The sequence below is a fragment of the Dermochelys coriacea genome, chromosome 21, assembly GCF_009764565.3.
Source record: "Dermochelys coriacea isolate rDerCor1 chromosome 21, rDerCor1.pri.v4, whole genome shotgun sequence".
Taxonomy (NCBI): Eukaryota; Metazoa; Chordata; order Testudines; family Dermochelyidae; genus Dermochelys; species Dermochelys coriacea.
This window is the reverse complement of record NC_050088.1, coordinates 10,166,951-10,192,079: the sequence shown is the minus strand read 5'-3', so window position 1 is coordinate 10,192,079 and position 25,129 is coordinate 10,166,951. Positions and strand designations below refer to the sequence as shown.

The window sequence follows — 25,129 nt, the reverse complement described above, 5'->3', positions numbered from 1 at the left end:
CAGAAGGGATTTTAAAGGTGTTTACCCTTCCCTTTATTTTTATGACACCCCCAAAGGGAGCTTGCGTAGGGCCGGCCGGTTCGAAGGCATGTCTAAATGTGCCGTGTCTTGTCCGCCCGCAGGGGGAGTGTGCGTGGCCCAGTCAGTGAAGATACCTCGGGAGCCCAAGGCGGGAGAGTTTGATAAGATCATTCGCCGTCTCCTGGAGACCTCCCATGCTCGGGCTGTCATCATCTTTGCCAACGAGGACGATATCAGGTGAGTGGATAATGGGCTAGCCTAGGGATGGTGTGGGGGGCAAGCCACATGAAGCGAGGAGGGGGAACACAAGGTTCTCTGTGTATTGGTATCTCCTGATGCTGTCCACCCCCCCAGTGTATCCTACAGTTCCTTAGCACTCCTTGGACCCGGTAGCCTGTTTTACAGGCCACATCACGCGCTGGTGGTATTTGGTACATAGGATACATAATTATAATGAGGAGAGTGGGGGCTAATGGTTAGAGAAGCAATCCGGAGTCAGGACTCTAGGATTCTGTTCCTGACTTTGCCACTGACTCTGTGTGACCTCGGGCAAGTCATTTAGACCCAGGTTTCCAGAAGGGGCTGCTAGTTTTGGGGTCCTCAGCTTCTGGGAGCCCCACTTGAGTCCCTTAAGAAGATACTCCATCCCTGCGTGCAGTGGGGAGCTGCAGGGCTACAGGCTGCAGAGAAATCAAGGTGACATATGGTGGCTTGCATTGTTTACGGAGCCTAATGACTCACATTGATTTACACCTGATATTTGTAAGTGTCTAATTTATTAATCAGCAAACATTATGTAAATGTGGGTAAACTGAGATTTTAACGCAGTTTACATCAGCTATGCAAACGATCCAAGTTTCTTTTCCCTCCTTAATAGAAATGTCTGAAAACCTGACATTTACACTCGCTTGCTTATGCGCTGAGGAATCTGGGATTTACCTTGCTGTGTAAATGGCAAGCACCATTAAACAGGGGTTTGTAAACGTTTACCCAGGCGAGGGGTGTGTGTAAAGGGGGAATTACATCCCATTAGCACTCACTGACACGCGTACACACCTGGAAAATGGTTTTTTTTGTTTTGGTTTTTTTTTGTTTTTTTCTGTGCGGCAGCAGCCTGATACCCACTGCTGGCCAGATGCAGCACTGTTACACCAGAGGAATAACACTGACATCAGTGGGATTGCTCCAGATATACAGCAGTGTAAATGGGATCGGGGACTGGCCCCTTGCCTACCGGTCAGTAGAGATGCATGCAACACCAGCTCGCTTATTCTTTATGGGCCACCTGCTCTGCTGATGTAATTGACATTAATGGAGCTGCAACCACGTTCACCAGTTGAGGAGTTAGCCGAAGCATGGGTGTTTAACCCTTTTGTAATGTGTCTGTCAGAAAGCTGTGCAGTGCCTAGCACAAGGTGGTCTTGGTTCTTCACTAGGGTTCATAGGTACTAGGGTAATTCAAAAACAGACCAAACTAATCACCTTTCATTAGGATTGTGGTCGCATGCCAGGCCCCCAATCGGGAGCGGAGCCCCGTTGTGGTAGGTGCTAGACACAGGACACAGTCCTTGCACCGAAGAGCTTAAAGTTTAATTTAGTGACCTGGAATAAAAACTATGGTGGAAACCATTTAAGGGCCAGGTGTCATTTGGTGTAGCTCCATTCATTGGTTTCAACAGAATGACACCAATTTACACCTGCTTAGGAGCTGGTCCTATACCCCAAGTGGAAAGAACCAACAGAAGTAAATCCACAGCCAGACCAGTGTGCATCAGCTGCCCCCAACTCCCTCCCAAAGCCACTTAGATTCATAGATACTAAGGTCAGAAGGGACCACTCTGATCATCTAGTCCGACCTCCTGCACAGCGCAGGCCACAGAATGTCACCCACCCACTCCTATGAAAAACCTCACCCATGTCTGAGCTACTGAAGTCCTCAAATCATGGTTCAAAACTTCAAGGAGCAGAGAAGCCTCCCTCCAGTCAACCATGCCCCATGCTACAGAGGAAGGCAAAAAAACCTCCAGGGCCTCTCCAATCTGCCCTGGAGGAAAACTCCCTCCCGACCCCAAACATGGCAATCAGCTTGGTCTGAGTCCCGTGGTTGGGCTGGGATTGTGCCACTTGCTGACCCTCCCATCCAGCTTGGGTGATCGTTGTGCTTGTCACCGCACTGGGGGGGAGCCAGCGCTTGGAGCAAGGGAAGTGGCAACACAGCTAGTGTTGGTCACAGATGTTCGGCATCCCTGCGGCTCAGTGGAGTGTGGCTTTTAAAACAAATATAATAATGCCATCTGGACTCGGGTAGCAAGTAATTAAATCCATGACATAGGATGTGTGAGTCATAAATCTGCCTTTATGCTTAATGAGAAACAACTGGGGGTGGGGGGTGCCTAAACTCTCTTCCCAACAGTGCACCTAGGGCTCAATCCAAAAGGCGATGAAGTCAGTCTCATCAGTGAGCTCTGGATTAGGGCCCCCCTAGTTACCTGTGCAACGCTGCAGATAGAGGCTAATGGGGGAGGAAGGGCAGGGAAAAGAGGGAGAGGGGCAGATGATGAGACAAGTAAGGGGAATAGGAGAGGACAGAGGTGTTGCTGAGGTTGATGGGCCCTGTTATAAGAGCTTAGATAGACCGAGACAGCTCGATGCTGAGTGCTCCTGACATCGCTGGAAGGCAAAGGTATTCAGTGTCTCTCAGGATCAAGCCCTCAAGGGAGTTGGAGAGAATAAGGAGGTCGCGTTTCAGGGCCTGGGAGGCCGAAATCAGTGAGACCAGGCCAGAGATTCAGGGTCTGTACAAACATCTGGAGGAATGCGGGCCCTGCCCCAAAGCTTACAATGTACCTGAGCGCCATGCAATAAAAATCATGGCGCAGAACATTTCAAAGAAATACCCCCAGCAGGTGTAAGTCGGCACCATTCGTTGAAGTCCGTGGATCAGATCCTTCGCTGGCATGCGTCAATTTCAGTGGAAAGATGCCAGTTTGCACTAGCTGAGGATCAAGGTTGGGGAGAGAGGGGTGGTGCTGGGTGGCAAGGATCACCAGCAGTTTGGCAGTGGCTGGCTACCTGAGTGGCACTTGATCACCTGGCAGTGCCCAGTTCAGTGGTTGCCGGTAGGAACATTTCTCTCACTCCAGCGGCTCACGAGGCTGATCCGAGTTGCCTCCCTGCATGCATGAAACCCCCTCCTCTGCGCTGGAGCCTTTCCAGCCTGCTGCTGTGTAACCTGATTTTCCCTAATGTTCAGTAATTAAAGGGGGAATTCAATTACCTTCAGTAAGTATGCAAATAGGGCTGGAGAGCCAGTCTCTCTGCGCAGCTCCCTCGGGAGGGTGCAATGAAGCTGCAGCTGTGTGGTGGAGTCGGGGACTTGGCTGGCTGCATGCTCAGCTGGGGCCTCTGTACATTTCCCTGTCCCTGGCTGCAATATTCACTGCAGTGCCCCAATTCACCTGCTCGCTTTACCCATTGCTATGGCCTACTGACATCTCTCTTCATTAGAGATGGGCATGAACCCCAGCCCCATGCTCTGTGGGTCAGGGTCGTCTCCCTCTGGCATCCTCCCCACTTTCAGGCTCAGCATAGTCTCTCCTCCTCCTGGCTCTCCCCTTTTCTTGCCCCTCACTTGCTCTATCCACCCTCCCTCTTTCTTTCTTTCACTTGCACCCCATCCCTCCTGCCTTCCTGCCCACCGGCCATAAACATGCCTGCACTGCAGTCTGGGTTAGAATTACAGGGTAGACGCCAATGGAAGGACAGGGCAGGGTAAATTATTCAGTGAATTGTCCACTGATTGCCTAACGCTCTGAAATATTTAATAACGCTCTTGCCTGCAGCGCTTCCCTGCTTAAATACCAGGGGTGTCCTTCTCCCCTGGCCTGCTGCTGGCACAGTCTTTTCCATCCTGGGCAGGGTGGGGACCGTTCTAACTGGGTAGCATGTCATTGCTCCCTTTGTGTCTGTGCAAAGGGATAGCACGTGGCAGGGCAGGACTGGGTCTAGTCAGAAAGGAAGTGGAGATTTCACCTCTTTCCCTGGGCAGCACTTGTGCCCAGCAGCTGTAAAGGCAGGCAGGAAAGGGCTGGAGACGGGTAGGGGTAAATGGCAGGAAGGGGGACAGACAGTGTGTGTGTGATAGGAAAGGGGATGGAGATAGCAAGGAAGAGAGTGGAAGAACAGAGCCCCATTTAAAAGAATCAAGGAGACACATCTGTATCAAGCCCAACTGCATTGCATCTGCTGTACACCCTCTCTTCACTTTTCTTGTCATGCCATTGACCCAAATGGATCCAGTTTGCCTGGTGTGAAAGGCAGAAAGTCAGACCCTCTGCTGGTGTAAATCAGGGCCTGCCTTTATGCCGCGCTGCGCTGGTTTGAACTGATCTCGTTAACCAGTGCCAAAGGCTGTGTGGATGCTCTCATTTTGGTTTAAACAGGTTTGTATGATAGAGCGTAAGGCTCGGTCTACTGGCAAGTTTCCCCCCGTGTCACTGAAGGAGTGATGTTAAACTGATGAGGAACAGGTTTCAGCTAAACTAAAATCAGCCACTCCTAACACAAAATTAGAGGTCTGCAGCGGCTTAACAAACCAGTACACACTTGTGCCTAGACAAATCCTTGACACAGCTCCGGTGAAGTCAGTGGGACTGCTCTGATTGACAGCAGCTCAGGATCTGGCCCATAGAATCAAATTCTGCTCTCAGATGGGGGTGCAGAATGAGAGCAGAATTTTCTTAAAATATTGACCACGGCTCTCCCCTCCTCTTGTGACTTAAATTTTTTAATAAATATTTGTCCCATCATTTTGTAGGGGATGAAGTTAGACTCACACCACAGTAATTGCCAGGCTTTCTGTTTTTCCCCTTGAAGACTGGTACCGTAATATCAGCTGACCAGGGTGAGGTCCATCTAGCCTTGTGGAGGGAGTGGGAAGCAGGCCTCGTGTTTGGGTCAGTGCTGTAGTCAGTTGTCGGGAGCCAAAGCCACTGGGAAAACCTGGAGGTAGAAACTGGGTACCAGGGGATGGAGCCAGAGGCCATAGTCAGGAGTCAGAGCCAAGGGTCAAATCAGGGCAGGAACTGGAGCGAGCAGGGTAGCAGGCAATGAGGGTTCAAGGTAAGGGCAGGACAGAGGCAAGGCGGGAGCAGCAGGAACCAGGTAACATGACAGCAGGTGCAGTGGTAAGCAGCATGAGTGTTGAGAAGCCAGCGAGCTGCTGCTGCTGGCTTATGAGCCAGCTTGCTGACCTCTGCAGCCAGTCGGGTTTTGTGACTAATCCGGCAGCCTGCTGCAGACCAGCTGTATTAATGAGGCAGCCTGGAGACTAGCTCTGCTGCAGACCCTGATTCCTGACACACAATCCCCCATCCTCCACTGCTTCCTCCGTTTCCTGGGACTTTCCAGAAGTAACGGCCTCAGGGCCCTGGGATACTCATCTTCCCGACCTGCTCATTTATATAGGGATGTTTATTTTGCCAAGTACCTGTGTTCCCTTAATCACTTTTTAATCAACAGCCATATTGACAGGGTCTTCTTTGCTTCCTCATAAAGAGGACAGGTCATTGATTCAGAGCGATCTGAGCCTCTTGGGGCAAGCAGACAATGTGTGTCTTAATATGGCTAACTATAAATGTGTACATCTAGGAACAAAGCATGTAGGGCACATTTACAGGATGGGGGAACTCTCTCCTGGGAAGCGGTGACTCTGTAAAGGTTTGGAGGTTGCGGTGGATATGCAACTGAACATGAGCTCCCAGTTTGACGCTGTGGCCAAAAGAGCAAATGTGATCCTGGGATGCATAAACAGGGGAATCTCAGGTAGGAGTAGAGGTTATTTTACTTCTATATTTGGCACTGGTGCGATGGCTGCTGGAACACTATGGCGGGTTCTGGTACCCACAATTCAAGAAGGATGTGGATAAATTGGAGAGAGTTCAGAGAAGAGCCACGAGAATGATTATAGGCTTAGAAAACATTCCTTAGAGTGGTTCAGGTGCTCGATCGTGCCCCTGCTTTCTCTCTCCCACACTGACCTGGGTGCAAAGGCTACAAGCTCAGAACCTGCTCTTTGGCTTTTCTCTGCACAGGAGGGTGCTGGAGGCGGCGAAGAGGGCCAACCAGACCGGGCACTTCATCTGGATGGGCTCAGACAGCTGGGGCTCCAAAATCTCCCCTGTGCTCCACCTAGAGGAGGTGGCCGAGGGATCTGTCACCATCCTGCCCAAGCGTGTGTCTGTCAAAGGTACGTGGGACTGGAGTCTGCAGCTCCTCCTGGCTGTGTCTCAGGGTAGGCTGGTGGGCAGAGCTAAGAGAGTAGGTGGGATTTGGGTGAATACCGTCACTTTATTTTTTTCCATTTTGAGCCCTACTGCTTCTCTGAAGTACGGCTCATCCGTACCTTCCCTGTCCACTCTACTGTGCTGTGCCACCCCATTCCCTCTGCCCAGCTGCCTGTCCCCTCTGCCTTGCGACTCACCTGGTTATACCATTGCATCTCTCCTTTCCCCTTTGCAATTGCACCAAGCAGAGGCAAGTCCAGAATCCATTCCACATGGATACACAAACCTTGGTGCATCTGCAGGAGCGCCCAAAAATGGAAGGCTCCCTTGATCATGCAATGACCTTTGAATAGCGAGGAGAATAAGGCAAGTTCCCGCCTGGGAAGAAATCTAGGTGTAGCCCTGGGCAGCGGGAGGAAGTACCCTGGAACTGGATTTCCATGCCCTGTTGGTAGGGGTGCGAGGCAGACTCCCTAGGGGAGGAGGAAGAGCTGGAAATGGATTTCTGTGCCTCTCCAGAATGCAGAGAGCCTCTGCCTCCCTCTCTCACACATGCTCGGCTTAGAGAATTCCTCTTGAAGAGCCCAGTAATTATTCTGAAGCTTTACGGTGAGTGATGGATCCCAAGCGAAGTGGATGAAAGGCTGGCAAATGAAGGCATTATCAGGACTATTGCAGTGAATTATTCAATAAAGTATCATCATTCGTTTGCTCTGGGTGGGTGGCCGCTGAACATTAGCTGAGGGCATCTCCGCACAGGGTGAGAGCTGCACTATTAGCAGATCCGTTACCCTAACGCCAGGCTCCCCATCCAGGAAAGCATTCACACTTGGGAAGCTTGAAGCACCCCCATCTTTCATGCCCAGCCAGCTCAGCCTTAAAGGGGCCACCCCCTCTCGTTAGCTCCCTAGAGATGGGGGATATGGCTCCACTCCGGCTCTGCCCTGCTCAGAGCTGAGGCTGAGGCCCTTTCCCCCTTCCTGGTGCAGTCCCAATTCTTTGGCCAAGGTGTTTGCTCAGCCGCTGTCAGAGGTGGTAAAGTAGACCAGGACCCTGCCAAGGCACTGCTTGCAAAGTCAGCAGCTTTCCCAGGTTCTATACATCCTCTGCCATCGTGGAGAATGACAATGAGAAGCTCCTGTGTGACAGTCTGGGCACCGTCACACAGCACTGTGATAGCAGCAAGAACCCCGGCGGCATAAAGACCCCTATGAACTTTGCAGATTGTGGGCCAGACCCTCAGCTGGGCCCTTGCCCCCTTGCCAGCAGCACTGTGGATCTGGCCTTTTGAACAGCATCATGCTCCAGTGGTTAGAGCACAGGGGGGCCTCCTGGGTTCTATTCACAGCTCTCCCACTGTCTGGCTGTGTGACCTTGGGTAAATCAGTTTATTTCCCTTTTCTTCAGTTCCTCGCCCCCCTGGTAAAACAGAGATGTTAATGCCTGCCTCTTCGGGCGGGTCGGAGAACTAGTTAAGGAGTGTTTGGAAAGTGCTGTGAGATACATGGATAGAAGGTGCTGTGGAAGGACAACATAATCTCACAGGAATGACTGCCCAACATTGAAATGCAGCCACCTCTGCAGTGGAAGAGGGCAGCTGTTTAATAGCACTCTGCAACATGACCGAGTAACTTAGAACATGAAGCAAAGGGCGATATCCTACTCAGCGGATCCATCAGTGATACTTGACGTCAGTCACACGTGGCTGGAGCCTCCCGTGCCACCCTCAGAGCTCTGGGGGCTGAGCCATGCCCCACTCGTTATGCTCAAGACTTGAGCAGAGCACTTGTTGTTGGGGAGCATACAGGATGTTGCGCAAACTTGTTAGCGCTGCGGGAAGTGCTGGGAGTTGCGCTCCCTGCATCTGCTGCGTGGCATAAGGGTGGAATGGCTGGGATTTCCCCTTCCAGGAGCTGCCACGAGAGGGGCAGAGATGGGTGGGGTGGAAGATGCAGCAGCTGGGGTGTGTATGTGAGTGTGAAGAGCTCCTGACTTGGCCAGTGTGTATCCTGCTGCCATCACAGCGTAACTGTTTTAAAGTATAATTATTCTGTGGCTCTTCAGCTCTTGATCCAAAGATCCTGAAGCTCCCAGTCCCAGCCAGATCTGGCTGGGTGCCTTGTGGCTGGCTCCACCTTTATAATGATCTGAACCAAAGCCTTGGCTCCCAACGCTCTCCTGAACTTTGGGAAACCCTAGGTCTGGATCTGAGTTTGGGATCTGCTGAGTACCCCTAACCCAGGTATCGATATTATATAAAGCCATGTGGTTACTAGGTCCTGCGTTGTATCCCCCATGGGCCCCTTTGCCTCTCCCATGGGCAGCGGCTCCCCATTACATTGAAGACCCCAATTTCCTTTCCCTTGTTTGTTCCCTGGTCAGCACAATGCCTGCAAGACACAGAGCTTGTCAGGGCACATTACGCTCCCCACCGTCAATCACTAACCCGTCTAGAGACTGAACCGCCAAGTGCATTGATGTGCTGAAAGCTTCTGACAGCTGCTCCCCGAGGTTTGGGGGCAGGACACTGATGGTCTCTGCCCTTTGCGGCAGTGGCTGCAGAGCAATGGGGTGAAAGGGCCAGGGGCACAGCAGGGGCCCTCAGTGTCCATACCTGCGTATGCTTTGTGGCATCTTTGAATCGGAACCTGGGGGCAGATGCTACCCCAGGGACCTGCATTTTGACGTGTGGTCCAAGGATCAGTATCTGTCTCTCTGCACAAACGAAACGACTCCCACTGACATTGGGGGAGTCACATGGGCACTGCGGTGACAAGATTCCTTAGGTTTCAGAGTAGCAGCCGTGTTAGTCTATATTTGCAAAAAGAAAAGGAGTACTTGTGGTACCTTAGAGACTAACCAATTTTTAAGGTCAGGCTTGACAAAGCCCTGGCTGGGATGATTTAGTTGGGGATTGGTCCTGCTTTGAGCAGGGGGTTGGACTAGATGACCTCCTGAGGTCCCTTCCAACCCTGATAGTCTATGATTCTAAGACAGTGCCTTTCCCTGGACCTCATGTTTCAAAGGCAGGTGAAAAGGGAAGGGAAAAGGGAGGCAGAGAGCCAGGACCGGACTCGTATCACTGGGGTTGTGCTCAGGTGGCTACTTGAGTTGTGCTGCCGTGGCCATATTATGTGTGTATGTCTGCCTGCGCTGAGAAGTGCCCTCCCAGCAGCTGTGGAGACGTACTCCGGCGTGACAAATAGGAGGCTGCCAGGGGTGGTGGGTAAGGTTGAGGGCTGGGAATTAGAAGACCTGGGTTCTATTGCTGCTGTCAACTCGCCGTGTGACCATGGGCCAATTGCGTCTCCTTACGGTGCCTCATTTATCCCGTCTGTAAAATGGCGACACTGACACTGCTCTGCCTTTGTGAGATCTGAGCATGCAGATCTGGGCATGTGAGAATGGACAGCAGGGCCAGCAAACTTCGACATGTGCAGAACCCACCATCCGGACCAGCTTTTCCACCGAGCAGAGAGTGTGCCAAGCTCTGTCCAACATCTGCCCCAGCTGCTGGTGCTGAGCACTTGAAACATCTGTCACGGGGCCCTTGGGGAAATCAGCGAAACAGGAGCCTGATTAGCCTTCTCTGTGCGCTGCGTTATTTTCAGCCCGTCCATCGTGCTTGTCTTTTGTCATATTTTTCCTCTTTCCCGCTTCAGACGCCCTTTGCGCTCTCCCACTCGGATGCCTTTAATCATCCTTGCCCTCTCCTTTGAGAGAAAGTCAGCACAACTAACTACATGACTGAACGGATCTTCGACCGGTGTAAATCGGTGTAGCTCTGCTGATGGTGAGAGCTGTGCCAGTTTGCACCCGCTGGGGAGTTGCCCCATGGCATTTAGTGGGAGAATGGTACTGTCCGTTTCTATAATGCCTTCATCTTTCCCGTGTTGTTCTTGGTGCCTTGAATGCTTCTTGCTGGCTTTTCAAAGCAGAGAGCAGACCCCTCCACAATGGCACCTGGATTTTTTTTTCCCTGAGAGGTTACAGGTAATTCAGACCCCATCACTGTGTAGCGATGGTTCACATTGTTCCTTCCAGCATGCCGTGCCTTGCACCTCGTTGCATTGAATTCTGTTCCACCACTGCCTTGCCTAATTACCTGCTGTTCCCAGCCTCTTCTGGGCTTTCTCTCAACCCTCCTTTATCTTGGCTCTTGCCTCTTGCAAGGGACTGTAACAAAAGCCGACTGAGCGTCTACCTACATTCTGTCCCCAGCATCCCATGCATTGGGGGAAACCATTTTAATGCACAGTGTAAGCCACCAGGTTGTGGGGCTGGGAGGGGAGAAGAAACAGAACAGCAGCCCTCTAGCTGATCCATGGAGGGGTTGACTTCTGCCCCAGGTCCTCCCTTACCTCTCTCCTGCCTCCCACATCCCCTCGGGATCCTCAGTGGAGGTAGTCCTCCTGCCATGGGCTCTGTGGGGGCATGGTATGGGGTTGCATTCCCTTTGCAGGCTCCTGGAATCCTTCCCCCATAAGCCGTGGGACCTCAACAATTCTCTCTGGGCCTGCATAAGGGGACATCAGAATCTGACCCTATGTATTAATACCAATGGCTCCCATTGGTGGATGGGGCCTTGGCAGATGCTATTCTCATGGCCCATTCCGGGGAAGGGCAGAGGGTCTAGTACAGGTTTTTCTCCCATGTGGTTGTACCCAGAATCCATTCCAAGAGCTGCAGTTGCATAAAAGGGCCAGGTTTGGGATTGGAGTGTGGGGGAAATAAACTTAATTGTGAGATAATAAGCTGCAGAGTCACTGCAGCTGTTCAAGGAGACACAATTGCATGTACTGGGCCAGTACACTCCTGGGGTTTTTTTGTTTTTTTTGTTTTCTGGAAGACTTTGTGTCAAGCTGCTCGCAGTAACCTTATCTTGCCCACTGGGGATGTATGAAGTGTTGTGGGTTATATATGCTGTTGCATTTATAAGCAAATGAGGGAAATATGTTCTAGATGAAATTACCATAAGGTGGGTGCACAACTGGTTGAAAGATCAAATTCAAAGAATAGTTATCAATGGTTTGCTGTCAAACTGGGAGAATCTATCTAATGGGGTCCCATAGGGGTCTGTCTTGTGTCTAATACCATTCAGTTTCCTTAATGACTTGGATGAGGGAATGAAGAGTCCGCTTATTAAATTTGCGGATGACACAAACTGGGAGGGGTTGCAAGCACTGTGGAGGACAGGGATTAGACTTCACAATGGTCTTGGTAAATTGGAGGATGGGTCTAAAATCAACGAGATGAAATTCAAGACAGACAAGTGCAAAGTAGTACAATTAGGAAGGAAAAAAAATTCAAATCCCCAGATACAAAAGGGGGAATAAATGGCTTGACAGCAGTACTGCAGAAAAACGTCTGTGGGCTGCAGTGAAGAACTAAATGACTGAGTCAGCCATGTGATGCTACAGCAAATGTCATTCTGGGGTCAGTTAACAGGAGTGGCATAGGGAAGACATGTGAGGTAATCATTTTTCTCTGCTCAGCACTGGTGAGGTCTCAGCTAGAGTACTGTGTCCAGTTTTGGACACCACACTTGAAGAAACTGTAGTCAAATTGGAGAGAGTCCAGAGGAGAGCAACAAAAGTAAGAGGTTTAGAAAACGTGACATAGGAGGAAAGACCAGGGGCAAGTTTAGTCTAGCGAAGAGAAAGCTGAGGAGGGGCCTGATAACAGGCCTTCTAAGTAAAAGGTTGTTGTAAAGAGGAAGGTGAGCAACTGTTCTCCATGTCCGCTCAGGGTAGAACAAGAAGCAATGGGCTCAGTTTGCAGCAAGGGAGATTGAAGGTAGATATTAGGAAAACCTTTTGAAGTCTAAGGATAGTTCAACACCGGAACAGGTGACGTAGGGAGGTTGTGGAATCCCTGTCATTGGGGGGTTTTAAGAACAGGTTGGACAAACACCTGTCGGGGTGGTCTAGGTTTACTTGGCCCAGCCTCAGCTCAGGGTGATGGGCTAGATGACCTCCTGAGGTCCCTTACAGACGGGATTTCTGTGATTCTGTGAAATATCCAAGTCCAGGTCTTCTCCTCTCAGGATTATACTCAAGAGGGCCAGATCCTTGGCTGGTGTAAAACATGGCAAAGCCTCCAAAGTCCATTTCATATCAACCGGCCCAGAATCCTCCCTTCCCAGAGCCCGTCCCAGCTGGTCCCAGTTCCTTTCCCTCATTCTAAGCTACAAGTTGGCCAAATGGCCTAAATATTACCCCAGTGCACGCAACCCTTGGGTCCAGATTTGCAGAATGCAGAGATGGGAGGGGCTGCTGAGGGCTTTCATCTCCCACTGTAGCCTGCAATGACACCTCTCCCTAGCCACTCTGTCACTTTCTGCCCACTGGATCTTTGTTGTTGCCTGGAATGGTCCCTTCACCCATTTGCCTCTTCCCTCTCCAGCCTGTTTCAGACCCAGCTGTGCCTGTTCCAGCTGGCTCTAGGATCTCACGCTTCCCTCTCCTGTTCCCTTGGCAGGTTTCGACCGATACTTCTCCAGCCGGACCCTGGACAATAACCGGCGGAACATCTGGTTTGCTGAGTTCTGGGAGGACAACTTCCACTGCAAGCTGAGTCGGCATGCGCTGAAGAAGGGCACCAACATCAAGAAATGCACAAGTAAGAGGCGGGGTGGGAGCGGGAGGGGTTTGGAGCAAAGCCCCATAAGGCCAGCGCCGGAAGGAAGGGGAGAAGGGGGCCCTTTGTGACCGGGTAACAAGGGGCGCTGTGGTGTCCCAGGAGGGAGGGAAGGTGAAACTACATGGGAGCAGCCTGCTAAGATAACAGGAGCAGCAGGAAGAAGCCCAGTGGGGTTTATCATTGGTGTTCATGGGTCACTCTGCTGGGTAAGAGGAGATGAGACAGCCCTGGACATCTGGGGTCAAATGGGGCTCATGCAACAGGGCCTAGATTGCCATCCTATGACCCATACAACTCTGTGGGCATTTGTGCATATCATGAACTGCACCCTTACTAGTGCAGTTGGGCTCAGCTTCTCACGATCTCTACCCTACAGAGACGATCAGAAGGATAGGGTTGGAAAGAGGTGATGTGGCAGAGGGGTGTGTGGGGGGGGTCTAGTGTTTCAATATCCGGGGGTGCTGTAGGTGGGGACTGAGGTGCATTGGCAGAGCTGTATGGGGAGCCCAGGGCTGGAATAGCAGGGGTGTTGTAGATCAAGTTTAGGGTGCACTAGCAGAGCTGGGCTGGAACGAAGGATGTGGCTAGTGAGGAGGTACTGCCGTCAGGATTAGGGTACATGGGGAGGACTGTCTGGGAGGTAGACACTGGAGAAGCAGGCATGTATTATATGGGTTGTAAGCCATGTGCATTGGCAGAGGAGGGTGGAAGGTGTGAGGCTGGAATAGCAGGGAGGGCTGCTGGTCAGGACTGAGGTATGTTGGCAGGGCAGTGGGGGCTCAGGACAGGAATAGCAGGGGTTGTGGCATGACGGGACTGGGATATGTTGTCTGCTGGATGGGGAAGCTGTGGAATCCTGCATCTCCCATGAGCAGTAAAATAGCATAGATTGCACTTAACTAATCACATCCCTAGAGCTCCTTTTCCAGATCCCCTCTCCTTCCTTGGGAGCCTTTCTGCTCTCTCCTCAAGGTCCCCTTCCCCCCAAACAGCCCTTCCCTTAGGCATTAATTTCCCTTTGCACTAATTCTTCCTCTTGTTTGCTCGTAAGTTTCTGTTACACCACTGCAGCATCAGCCAGACTCATCTGCACAGATCCTCTCTGAGTCGTTGGTGTCTTCTTCGTTATTACCTTGAGAAAACACGTTTAAAATGGTTTATTTAAAAAATGCATTCAGACAGATTAGAGAGTTGTGCCGGGTAGGCAGGCAGCACCATGGAAATGTGCCTCCAGCCCGCGAGATGATGAGAGAAAATATTCAAGACATTCATACTACTTGGAGCGGCTTTAAAAATGTTTCCTTTTGGTTTCCTCTTCCAGTCTCTCAGATCTGCATGGTTCTGCTCCCTATTGGTGTGGAGCTGCCTTTGATTCTCCTCTGAAATGGGAGCTGACAGCCAGGAATCTCTCCCAGCCCCCTCTGCTCCTGTTCAGTGTTTAATGCTTTACGCGCAGCTGGGAAAGCCACAGCGTGAGTTGCATCGTGTCTTTCAAGTAGACCATGCATTGAAAACTGTCCAGGCGAGCAACCCAGATCAGACAGACATGGGGCTCTTTCGAAAACTGTCAGCTCGGCGGTGCACTGGGCGTGACTGTGAGCATAGTCTCACGCTCATATGCACCTACACATGGCGCTCATGGTGTCCTCCATATGCTGTAGCCTCTATGTGCCACATACAGATCTGCTGTAACCACTGTACAAATCACACTCATCTGCATGTATGTGAGTGCACACCCAGCCATGCTTTAATGCACACACACTCAGATGTTTGCACATGCACTTGTTTGCATACCCCCTCACACCCTCTGAAATGTGCGTGCCTTCATTCTCATTCCATCTCTCTCTGCTGTGCACTGTTTTTCTCATCATCCCCGTGTCCCCTCTGCCTCTTCCACCTAGAGCCAATGAAGTGCTTAGCGCTGTTTTCTGGGAGCACAGATCCACCACCATTCAGTGTGTGTCCGCCCTGCAAATAAAAGGCACATACTTAACCCACATTGGCTAACACTGAAGTTAAAACAGGAGTGAAGTCACAGCAACTCAGTATTTAACTTGGGTTAGCTGCTCAAGTTCAACCCCAGACTCAGCGAAGCCATGTCTACACTGCGTCTTGACAGGGCGGTATACCGAGTTGTGGTAGTGGGGCTTGCGCTAGAGTGCTAACATTAGCAGTATGGATGTTGTGGCTTGGGCTCTGAAACCCATATAAGGCTTGAGAGCCCAAGCTGCAACCGGTGACTGGGTGACCCCTCCTTCTGCCTGTGAATGGCTGTGATTGCCTGTAGTCCTTTGGTGTAAGCAGCTAATTTCCTGTATGACTTGCCCAATGAGGTCGTGCCTTGATCGATAGCACCGTGTCGACCATTCACATTCTGGCAGCATGTTCATGTTCATGCACGTTGCAAAGGGGACTGGAGATAGGGCAGGAAACACTTCACCCCCCACCCCCAGGCTGGAATTTGGTTTAGTGATGCTTCCGTAAGCTGTTTGGTGAAACGAGCTGGGAGCTCTCAGCACAGACGCTGCTGGATGAAGGGCAGTACTGTGGTTTATCTGAGTACGTGCATTTACTACGTGCCCATCGCTGCAGGGCCAGAGCTAAAAGCCGCCCTCACAACTGGCACTATCTGTCTAGCTCGACAGCAGCCTCGGTAGAGAGAACAAGGGCTGAATGGAGCACGGAGCCTGTACTCCTGCCTACAGGTGGGTCTGGGCGGAGACACGTGCCCGCAGCAGGTGGGCAAACATTCTCTGCAGGGCTGGGGTAAGGGAACTTCATCAGCACTCACCTCTCCTGAGAGCTGGCTGGCCGCTTTCCCTGCTGGTGTCAACTGGTATAGCGCCACAGGGTTCATCCCTTTACAACAGCTGAGTATGAACCCACTCGCTATGTGTCTGCTGGTCCTGCCTTTCCCCATCCCTCTCTCTCTGACTTACAGTGCTGCAAGAGTCTGATTCCCATTTACACCAAGGCTCCTTTATGCTGCTCCGGCAGCACAAAGGGGCCTTACATCTGGTATAAATTACATTTACGCTCCCTCCAAGTGCCCTTCACACTGCCAGGGTGTGTGTGAAGGAGCCTGGGGGCCACTGAGAATCACAGCCACCTTGTCCGCCTACGCTCTGTGGCCCCAAGCAATGATCTCACCCTCTCTCCAATGTACCCTCAAACTGATTCCAGCCGCACGCCTAAGATGGCCCTGCGCTGGGTTAGCATTAATGCTTCCTCTCGGGCCAGATCCACAGCTGGCATAAACCGGCAGTGGTGAGGGAACCGCACTGATTCACACCTACTGAGTATCTGGCCCCATGCTGGGGGCCACTTTGCTTGCTGCAGATTCTGGCATTCAGGTAGCACACGCAGTCTAGCTCCCTGCCCCCTAGCAAGTACTCTGAACCACTGTGAATGCGGCTGCAATGGGGCGTCTGAGAAGAAGCATGAGTCGGGGTGACAGACTGGAGATAAAGGGCTCCAGTCACTTTCTGTGCCCCTGGCTCCAGGACTCAGTATCATTTTCATGGCAGCCAGCATCTCCGGGGTTTCTTTTTTCCCCCCTCTAACAACAACGTTTCACTGCATTTCCCCATGAGTCTAAATAGTTTTATGTAGTGAAATATTTTGATTGGTGCTGGAGGCAAAAGGTGGCGAGCACCAGGGAATCCGTCATTTTGCATCCGTGTTTGTGTGTGGGCACATCACAGGAAAGTCACAGAGAGAGGCATGTCTTCCCTGCCTGTGCTTTGCCACTTCCTCTGCTTGCTGGCTAGAGGGAAAGCACCCTCTTGCTGGTCTGGCCCTGGCCTACGGCCCATGGGTTTGTGGAGGAGGACTCAAGAGCCCTTTGCCCAATTGATCATGTTTGGCTGTTGGGGGCTAAAGGAAGGGTAGATTTCTAAGATACTTATCTGACTCCGTCACCTTCCTATCTGAGCATCTCACAGTCTTTAATGTGTTTATCCTTCTGACACCCCTGTAAAACAGAGCAGGGCTGCTATCCCCGGGGCACAGATAGAAAACTGAGGCACAAGGAAGCGAAATGATTGGCCCAAGGTCACACTTGGAAGTAGTCTGTGGCAGAGAAGGGAGCTGAACTTGGGACCGTTCCGTGCCAGGCTAGTGCCTGACTGCTTGGAGCCCAGCATGCACTGGGATAGACGTTCCTAAGTCACTTAAACACTTTAGAAAATGTTACTTTCCGTGCTTCAGTTTCCTCTGCTGCAGACAGAGCCAGGGAAACATGGCTGGCAGGGGGAATGTGTCAGCACGGTGCAGAATAGAGGCAGACATGGCCCCTGCCCATGGGCAGTCTGAAGCCTAGTCTAGATATCAGTATCTGATTGTGTGCTGCCCTGGTATGGACTGCAGGCCCATGGGCATTACAGGGGAGTCCAAATGCATCTGGTGCTTGTTCGGTATGAGCCTGCTCTCCCCACTGTGCTATGAGGACGGGGCTCTTGAAGGGCCCAGGAAGCCCCAGCAGAATGGAAGCCAAGGGCGCTCCTTGCACCTCTAGGAGGCAAGGTGTGCGTTTGCAGGGATTCTCCTCTGCCTTGCACTGCTGTAAAGCAGGAGTGACTCCAGTGTGAAAGTGACACAGGCGTGAGGGGAGAATTGGGCCCCATCGTCTTTTGGAGCTGGGCTGTTCCAACCAGTGGTGTGCATCCCAGCCTGGGTCCCTTCCTGTCCCTGACCACAAAGGACTCTGGCACTCAACCACCACCCTGACCTCCCCTTCTCATGTGACCATCTGCATTTGTAGCCCTGGCCAGCTAGGGATGAAAGCAGTAAACAAGGCAAATAGGGAATCTGTCTTGTTGACAGCCCTGCCGTTGAGGTGACGGTTGGAGGCTCAAGGAAGTGACATGTTTACTGAAGGATTGGAGAGATTTACTGCTTGCCTGGTGCTGGGGGAAGACAGATAACAGCTGGGCTCTCGGACTGAGACAAGGAGAGATTTCAGGACATCTGCAAGCTCACCTTGAGTCCCAAAGGGAAACTATCTTAACTCTTGGAGTGCCATGCCACAGGGGAACCCAGCAGGGCAGGGAGTGAGTCTGTCTCTACCAGCCCACCCTGCACAGGGCGGTCTGTGCTGGGTGGTGCTGAAAATGTTGATTGAGGTGCGGGGGAGGGGATGTGAAATTTTGGAAAATGCGTGGTTTTGCCCACAGCTGTTTTATGATTCAGGGACGTTAGTTTTTTTTGGGGGGGGAGGTCAGCAAGGCGGATGGTGTTGCACCAAAGTGCACCAAGGTTAGAATTTCTGCCTGTTTCAAGGTGCAAATGGATCTTCATCTCAATTAAATCCTGACAGTTTTTTAACTGGGCCCATTTCCCTTGAAGAGGCTCCTGTTTTGGAGTGGATACCCATGAAATCTCACTGGTATTTTGCCCCTCTCCATCCATGTGATCAGATCAACTTACACAGATTCACAGTTGTGGAGGTTTCCAGTTTGGTTGTATTTCACCCCGTCGTAGCCCAGGATGATACGCGTGCACAGTGAATGGCTCACATGGGGAAGGGAGCATGCTTACAAGAGGAAGGATGGTCTCAAGGCTAAGACACAGGACGGGGAGATCTGTGTTTCAATTCTGGCTCGGCCGCAGACTTCATGGATGACCTTGGGGCTGGATTTTTCAGGAGAGCCGGGGGGCTTTGGAAAATCTGCCCCTTAATCTCTCTCTCTGCCTCAGTTCCCTGTCTGTAAAGTGGAGGTAACAATGTGCCTTTTCTCCCAACCTGTGTCTCGGCTGCTTGCATTGTCAGGCCTTTGATGCAGGGTCTGTACAATGCTCAGCACAGTATGGCCCAGATCTCAGTGGAGGCATGCAGGAGCTACCATAATTCCTAGAGTAGTAATAATTACTGAAGAACCCTGAGTTACCAGTAGCTTTTCTTTATTTTTCCTGTGTAGGAGTTTCTTTATATGCCTCTCGGAGACTCCCTGAAATACCACGTATTCCTTCCGTTCCTGTCCTTTCTCAGGCCAGTCGCCCTGTCCCCTTTCTGAACTCATTCACGCTTTGGCTGAGCAAGCTGTAGGGGGTGCTACAGAACAACCTGCAATGCCCCGGCTCGGCCTGCTCCCAACCTCCGTCCTGCCTCTTATGCCAAGGGTCTGGTTTCCTAAATTCCTGGATGATAGGCCAGAAAGAACCACTGCGATCACCTACTTTGACCTTCTGTATAGCACAGGCCATAGGAGTCCCCTGAATGAATTTCTGTTTGAGCTAGAGCAGATCTTTTAGAAAAACATCCAGTCTTGATTTTAAAATCTCCACTGATGATGGATCCACCACAACCGTTGGTACATTGCTCCAATGGTTAATTAAACCTCCCTGTTAAAAATGTGCACATTTCTTCACTCTGAATTTGTCTCGCTTCAGTTTCCAGTGGTTGGGTCAGGTTAGATCTTTCTCTGCTAGATCTGAAGAGTCCATTATACTATTTGTTCCCCACATAGGTACTTAGACAATGCGATGAAGTCACCCCTTAACCTTCTCTTTGTTAAAATAAACAGATTGAGCTCTTTGAGTCTAGCACTGTAAGGCAGGTTTGCTAATCCTTTAATCAGTCTTGTGGCTCTTCTCTGAGCCGTCTCCAGTTTTTCAGCATCATTCTTGAACTGTGGACATCCGAACTGGATGCGCTATCCCAGCAGTGGTCACACCAGTACCAAATGCAGAGGTAAAATAATCTCTGTACTCCTACTGAAGATGCGCCAGTTTATGCATCCCAGGATCACATTAACCCTTTTAGCCACAGCATCACACAGGGAGCTCATGTTCAGCTGATTATCCCCAAGTCTTTTTCAGAGTCTCAGCTTCCCAGGAGAGAGTCCCCCATCTTGTGAGAATGGCCTACCGTTTTTGTTCCTAGATGTGTGACCTGACAATTGGCTCAATTGAGAAACGTGTTGTTTGCACCCAGTTGACCAAAATAACCTTTGTTTTGCTCTGTCTGCATCCGGAAGGGTGATTCCCCCCTATCAGCCTGGCTGCAGCTGGTAAGACAGACATCTCTTTCCCCTCCTAGGAGGCAGGAACCGAGGGAGGCCCAGGCTTTGACGTCTCTGCAAAGGCAGCAGGGGCATGTAAAAGATGCCAAGTGTGAAATGAGATGAGATGAAACCGAGCTAGCCTCACCCGACTCATGGGTCCACTCTCTGGAACAGCTACTGAGCTATTTTTCATCTGGTCATTTTTGCCTGCACCACAGAATCTGCCTTCAGCTCTCTGGGTCTGAACAGGATGCCTGCATCATCTGTGTCTGTGCATTACGAGTGTATCAAGGTGGTTTGCAAGAATCATCTCAAACACCAGAAGTGCTCTCCTCCAGGCACTGTGTGTTTGGGCTTGTTCTAAAAATGGCAGGAATATTGCACAGCGTCTTCATCTGGTGAAAGTTGCAATGTAAGAGGCACTGTTTAGGGTGTCGGACTAGACATCAGGACACCTGGTGTCTATTCCTGGCTCGGGGAGCAGGCAGCAGGGAGCCACGTGTACTATGGTCTATTCCAGGCTTTGGCAGGGAGTGTTGTTTAGGAATGAGCAGGGGGCTGGGACTCAGGATTCCTGGTTCTATCCCAGGCTTTGCATGTCCCACTGATAGCAATGCCACTATTGACATCTCCTGGTGGATACAACGCCGGTGTGGCTTCACTTGGACCATGCCCCATGTGTGAGATGTCCCCATGCTAGCGAGATGGAGGTGTGATGTCAGGAGGGCAAGTCCTGAGATGTGCGCTGCTGGCTGTCCTATGGGATGCGTGAAAGCCAAGTGTTCACCTTTGGTCCTACACCCTGTGGGTCTGGGTCTTCAGAAGAGCTCAGAACCAGCATCCACCGGGCCAAGTGTTCTGGTCCTTAATGCATCTGGGAGATAAACAAATAGCAGGTTTTGGGGCTGTGCCATCAAGTGGGAAAGGGGTTCTGGGCCCTGAGACTGTAAATCGGCTTCTCCGAGTAGGTTTCCAAAGAGTGAAACCCAATGAAGGGAAAGGAAATGGGGAGAGATCCCCTGATGTGGCCACGAACAATGGAGCTGAGCCATGCTGAGCCCCTTGCACCTCCTTTTGGCTTCAGTGAGGACAGAGGGTACTTAGTATCCCCTAGGATCAAGCCCTTTGTGGACATGTCCAAGGTAATGAATCTCCATGGCTCTGCACAGCTGCTGTTCCAGTGCCCGGTGCTTGCATCATGCCTCCTGGGGAGGAAAGCCATGGCCATCCCCCACCCCTCCCAGTAGTAAATTCCCCTTGCTCCCCTCCCCGGCCTGGGACCTGACAGGGCTGTGATGTCTCTTTCCCCAGGTACCATGAACAATGATGTGTTTATGGTGTTAAATCAGATGTGCAGCCCCATATCACACTTGGGGATGTGGCACGTCCCTGACAAGGGCTGCAGAAGGAACCGTGTATCCTTATTTCCTGTCAAAGATGCTTGGCCGGGCTGCATTAGCGCCACCAGAGTAGATGCTGCATTTGACTCCTTGTCTCGTGCCACATGTTGTCATTCACACCTGTGGAAACCAGAAAGATAGAAATGACCACACATGGTGCAAGGCTTTACGAAACCAGGTCCCTGCATCTGGGGCATGTGCATGGAACCATTTAAGAAAATCCCCCCACTCACACACTGGCTGGACCTTTTTCCTTTTTATTTATTTGTATTCCAGTAGCACCTACAGGTCCCATGCAGGGATCTAGGTCCTTTTGTGGCAAGTGCTGTGTTGTAGCCTGCGGGGGACCTGGAAGCAGAGGAACATGGGTTTCAGGGGGGAAGAGTTTGGTTGAGGCAGCGGGAAGTCTGAGGAGATATAAGGGGGGATATGATTGAGGTCCATAATATCATGACTGGTGTAGAGAAAGTAGATAAGGAAGTGTTGTTTACTACTTCTCATAACACAAGAACTAGAGGTCACCAAATGAAATTAATAGGCAGCAGGTTTTAAAACAAATAAAAGGAAGTATTTCTTCACACAACACACAGTCAACCTGTGGAACTCCTTGCCAGAGGATGTAGTGAAGGCCAAAACCATAACAGGGGTAAAAAAAGAACCAGATAAATTCATGGAGGACAGGTCCATCAATGGCTATTAGCCAGGATTGGCAGGAATGGTGTCCCTAGCCTCTGTTTGCCAGAAGCTGGGAATGAGCGACAGGGGATGGATCACTTGATGATTACCTGTTCTGTTCATTCCCTCTGGCCACAGTCGGAAGACAGGATACTGGGCTAGATGGATCCTTGGTCTGACCCAGTATGGCCGTTCTTATGTTCTTATGAAGTCAGTCTGTGTGCACATGGCTGGAAATGTTAAGCTGCAAGTGGAGTAGCTCTGGAAATAGAAATACAGTTCTGGTTTGGTTTAATAGACATGGAATCCTCACCTGTTCTCACCCAGCATGCCGAACATGAAGCATGGTGATAGAGTGGCATCAAGCTTTAAGAAGACAAACCTTGCCCCGAAGAGTTTATAGGCTTTGTTAATGACAAAACACAAAAGGAAAAGGAAACAAATTGTGGTGCAGGGCTATCTGTTTCCCCTATACCCTGCATCCTTTCTATTTCCCTTCTTTCCTTCCTCCATCTTGCCATCTCTCCTTCCTGTTGTCTCTTCCCCTTAGCGGTGCTTGTGTTGTCTGCATACGCTGATATTTGCATAGTGTCTGTGCCTTCATGAAATGCAAAACATGGGCATGACTTTAAGGAACACATCAGCGATATTGGCTCTGGGAATTCCCCAGCACCAGGAAGTGACCCACTGGTTGCATTGTCAGTTGCCACAAGCTGCTGATCTCTTAATCTTAATAATAATGTAGCATTGTGATATTTTAAGGGCACAGTATTAACAGAGGCAGCTGAAATCCTGAGCCAGGACAGATATCCTAGGGATCGTCTTTAAATTATCTGAATCCCTCTGCACATAAATTGTCTCCAGAAGGATTGTTTACCAGATAAACAGAGAAGGGTAATAATAGCGCTTTACAGCTGGCAATAAATAATCTGGATGCCTGGAGCTGGTTGGTCTTGCTTCCCAGGGTTGTGAAAATGTTTCCTTTGGAGTTGTTCTGTGTGGGGTTCATGCCCCTGGGTTTTCCCTTAGGTTTGAGCAAACCCTCAATCTCCCAGTGAAACTCTCTCCAGACTGCTGTGTTTCAATTGCTCTTGCATCAAAATCCTATAGCTCTAGGGCCAGGTTCTCAGCTAATGGAAATCAGGTAGCTCTGTTGACTTCAGTAGATTGATGCTGATATACATCAGCTGGGGATCTGGCCCACAGAATCCAGATCTACCCCAACTTCATTGCTCTTGCTTGGGGAATAAGTCCCCAATGTAGGAAAGCATATACTTTGCATATAAGCATGTTCCCAAACAGAAATATTTTCCTGAATTGGGATCTAAGTCATGGCAGATCCTCAGTCATACTAAATAACATTTTGCTTCTTCTCTATCCCCTTCTTTCTGAGGAAATGAAAGCAATGTACAGCTATTCATGAATGAAGCCTCGCAACATCCCTGTATTCTACCCATTTTATGAATAGGGAAACTGAGGCACAGAGATTTGTAAGCTCTTTGGGGCAGGGGCTGTCTTTTTGTTCTGTGTTTGGACAGCACCTAGTACAACTGGGTCCTGGGCCGTGACTGGGGTTTCTATGCACTATGGTAATAGAAACAAATTATAACTGTAAAAGTGACTTGGCCAAGGTTTTGCGATGAGTGGCAGAGCTGGGAATAGAACCCAGGAGTCCTGATTCTTAGCCTTGCACTCAGATCATTAGACTGAACTTCTGCCTGCTATTAAAATAATTAGATTTTGGCCACACTGGTTCATATGAGAAGGAGCTTTCCAGTCTGTCTCAGCAGTCAAGCTGCCGAAAATGACATTTCTGTCATCATCTGTCTCGGGGCAGGGGTTAGCCGGGGAAACGGGCTGCTGGTCAAAACATAATAACAAGCCACAACAGTCAGAATGTCAGCAAGCTACTTCAACTATAATCACCATGGCCAGAAAAGACTCCATCCACAGTCATATTCATTCCCTTGCAAAAAAAAAAAATCCCCTCCCAATCTGAACCAATAGAGTGAGAATCTTATGGCTCCAATGAACCCAAAAGTTCATTATGCTTAGGGCCAGATTTTCAAGAGAGCTCAGCTCCCAGTTAGGCACCAAAATAAGTGTGCAGATTTCCAGGAGAGCCCTGTGTCATGTTGTCTGGAGTGTCTCATGAGAGAGAATACCAGCTTCAGGGCAGACTGTTAGGAAGCAGGCCACAAACCCCAAACTGGTTGTGGGTTCTATACTTAAATTTCACCAACCAAGTAACACATGTAAACTTCTCAGGCACTATTGCAGTCTTAACATGGGGTCACAGACAGTGCCCTTGGGTACGCTGATCTATCTTGCCACCAAGGCAAGCTCGACTCTTGGATATATGGTCACTTTACACCAAAGATCACAAAATATTCAGGTTGCTCACAGTCCCAAAGAGCTAGTCATTTACCCCAGGTTGATTTGCACCTTAGATCTCTCATCAAAGACAACGATTGTAGCCAATCCTATAGTAAACTAACTAAGGATTTAGTAACTAAGAAGAGTGATTTACAAGATTAAAACAGTAACCATACACACACAAATGTGTTGCAATCTTGGGTTTCAGATAGTGAGAGACCCGCTGAAATATGCCAGGGCTATAAATCCTCCAGGGCTAACCCAGGTTAATCCCGGGTATCTCTTGCTTAGATTTAGGAATCTTTGCCCCTTAGAATTCAAATGGCATAAAAAGACCCTAATTCCTTCTGGACAGGGACATTTATCCCCATCTCTCTAGGGTCCAGGCTCATGGGACAAGCGCTTTGGCTTGTCCCCCTCTTCCTGGGTGTGCTGGGAGCAATCAGCGAAGTCCTTGGCTTACAATGGATTCAATAGGCCTTCCTGATGGGCTAGAGAAAACCCCTCCTCATGGGTGCAAACCAGTATTTTGCACTCAGTGATGTTTCTTTCTGGACTGGTTTTACAGTTACAGAACAGATGCTTAAGTATTACCTTGTAGCATGGGTTTCAGATATTATAAGTAAATTAACACGTGCAGCAACTTACAAGCAGAAGTCTAAACACTAAACATTGTTACGATCCATTTTAGCAATGCTCATGCACAGGTGAATCAGACTGGTTTCCA

The 25,129-nt window shown here is 50.3% G+C and overlaps 1 protein-coding gene across 6 annotated transcripts in view; it reads left to right on the top strand.

The window, feature by feature from the left end:
* The window catches only part of GRM4 (glutamate metabotropic receptor 4), a 247,953-nt gene that overhangs the window by 166,801 nt on the left and 56,023 nt on the right, over positions 1-25,129 (top strand). For all 6 annotated transcript variants that reach the window (XM_043500559.1, XM_043500562.1, XM_038380296.2 and 3 more), the window contains 3 exons: positions 123-258; positions 6,114-6,268; positions 12,786-12,926. In XM_043500559.1, coding sequence (XP_043356494.1) covers positions 123-258; positions 6,114-6,268; positions 12,786-12,926 — 432 coding nt within the window. The remainder of the gene's footprint in view (positions 1-122; positions 259-6,113; positions 6,269-12,785; positions 12,927-25,129) is intronic.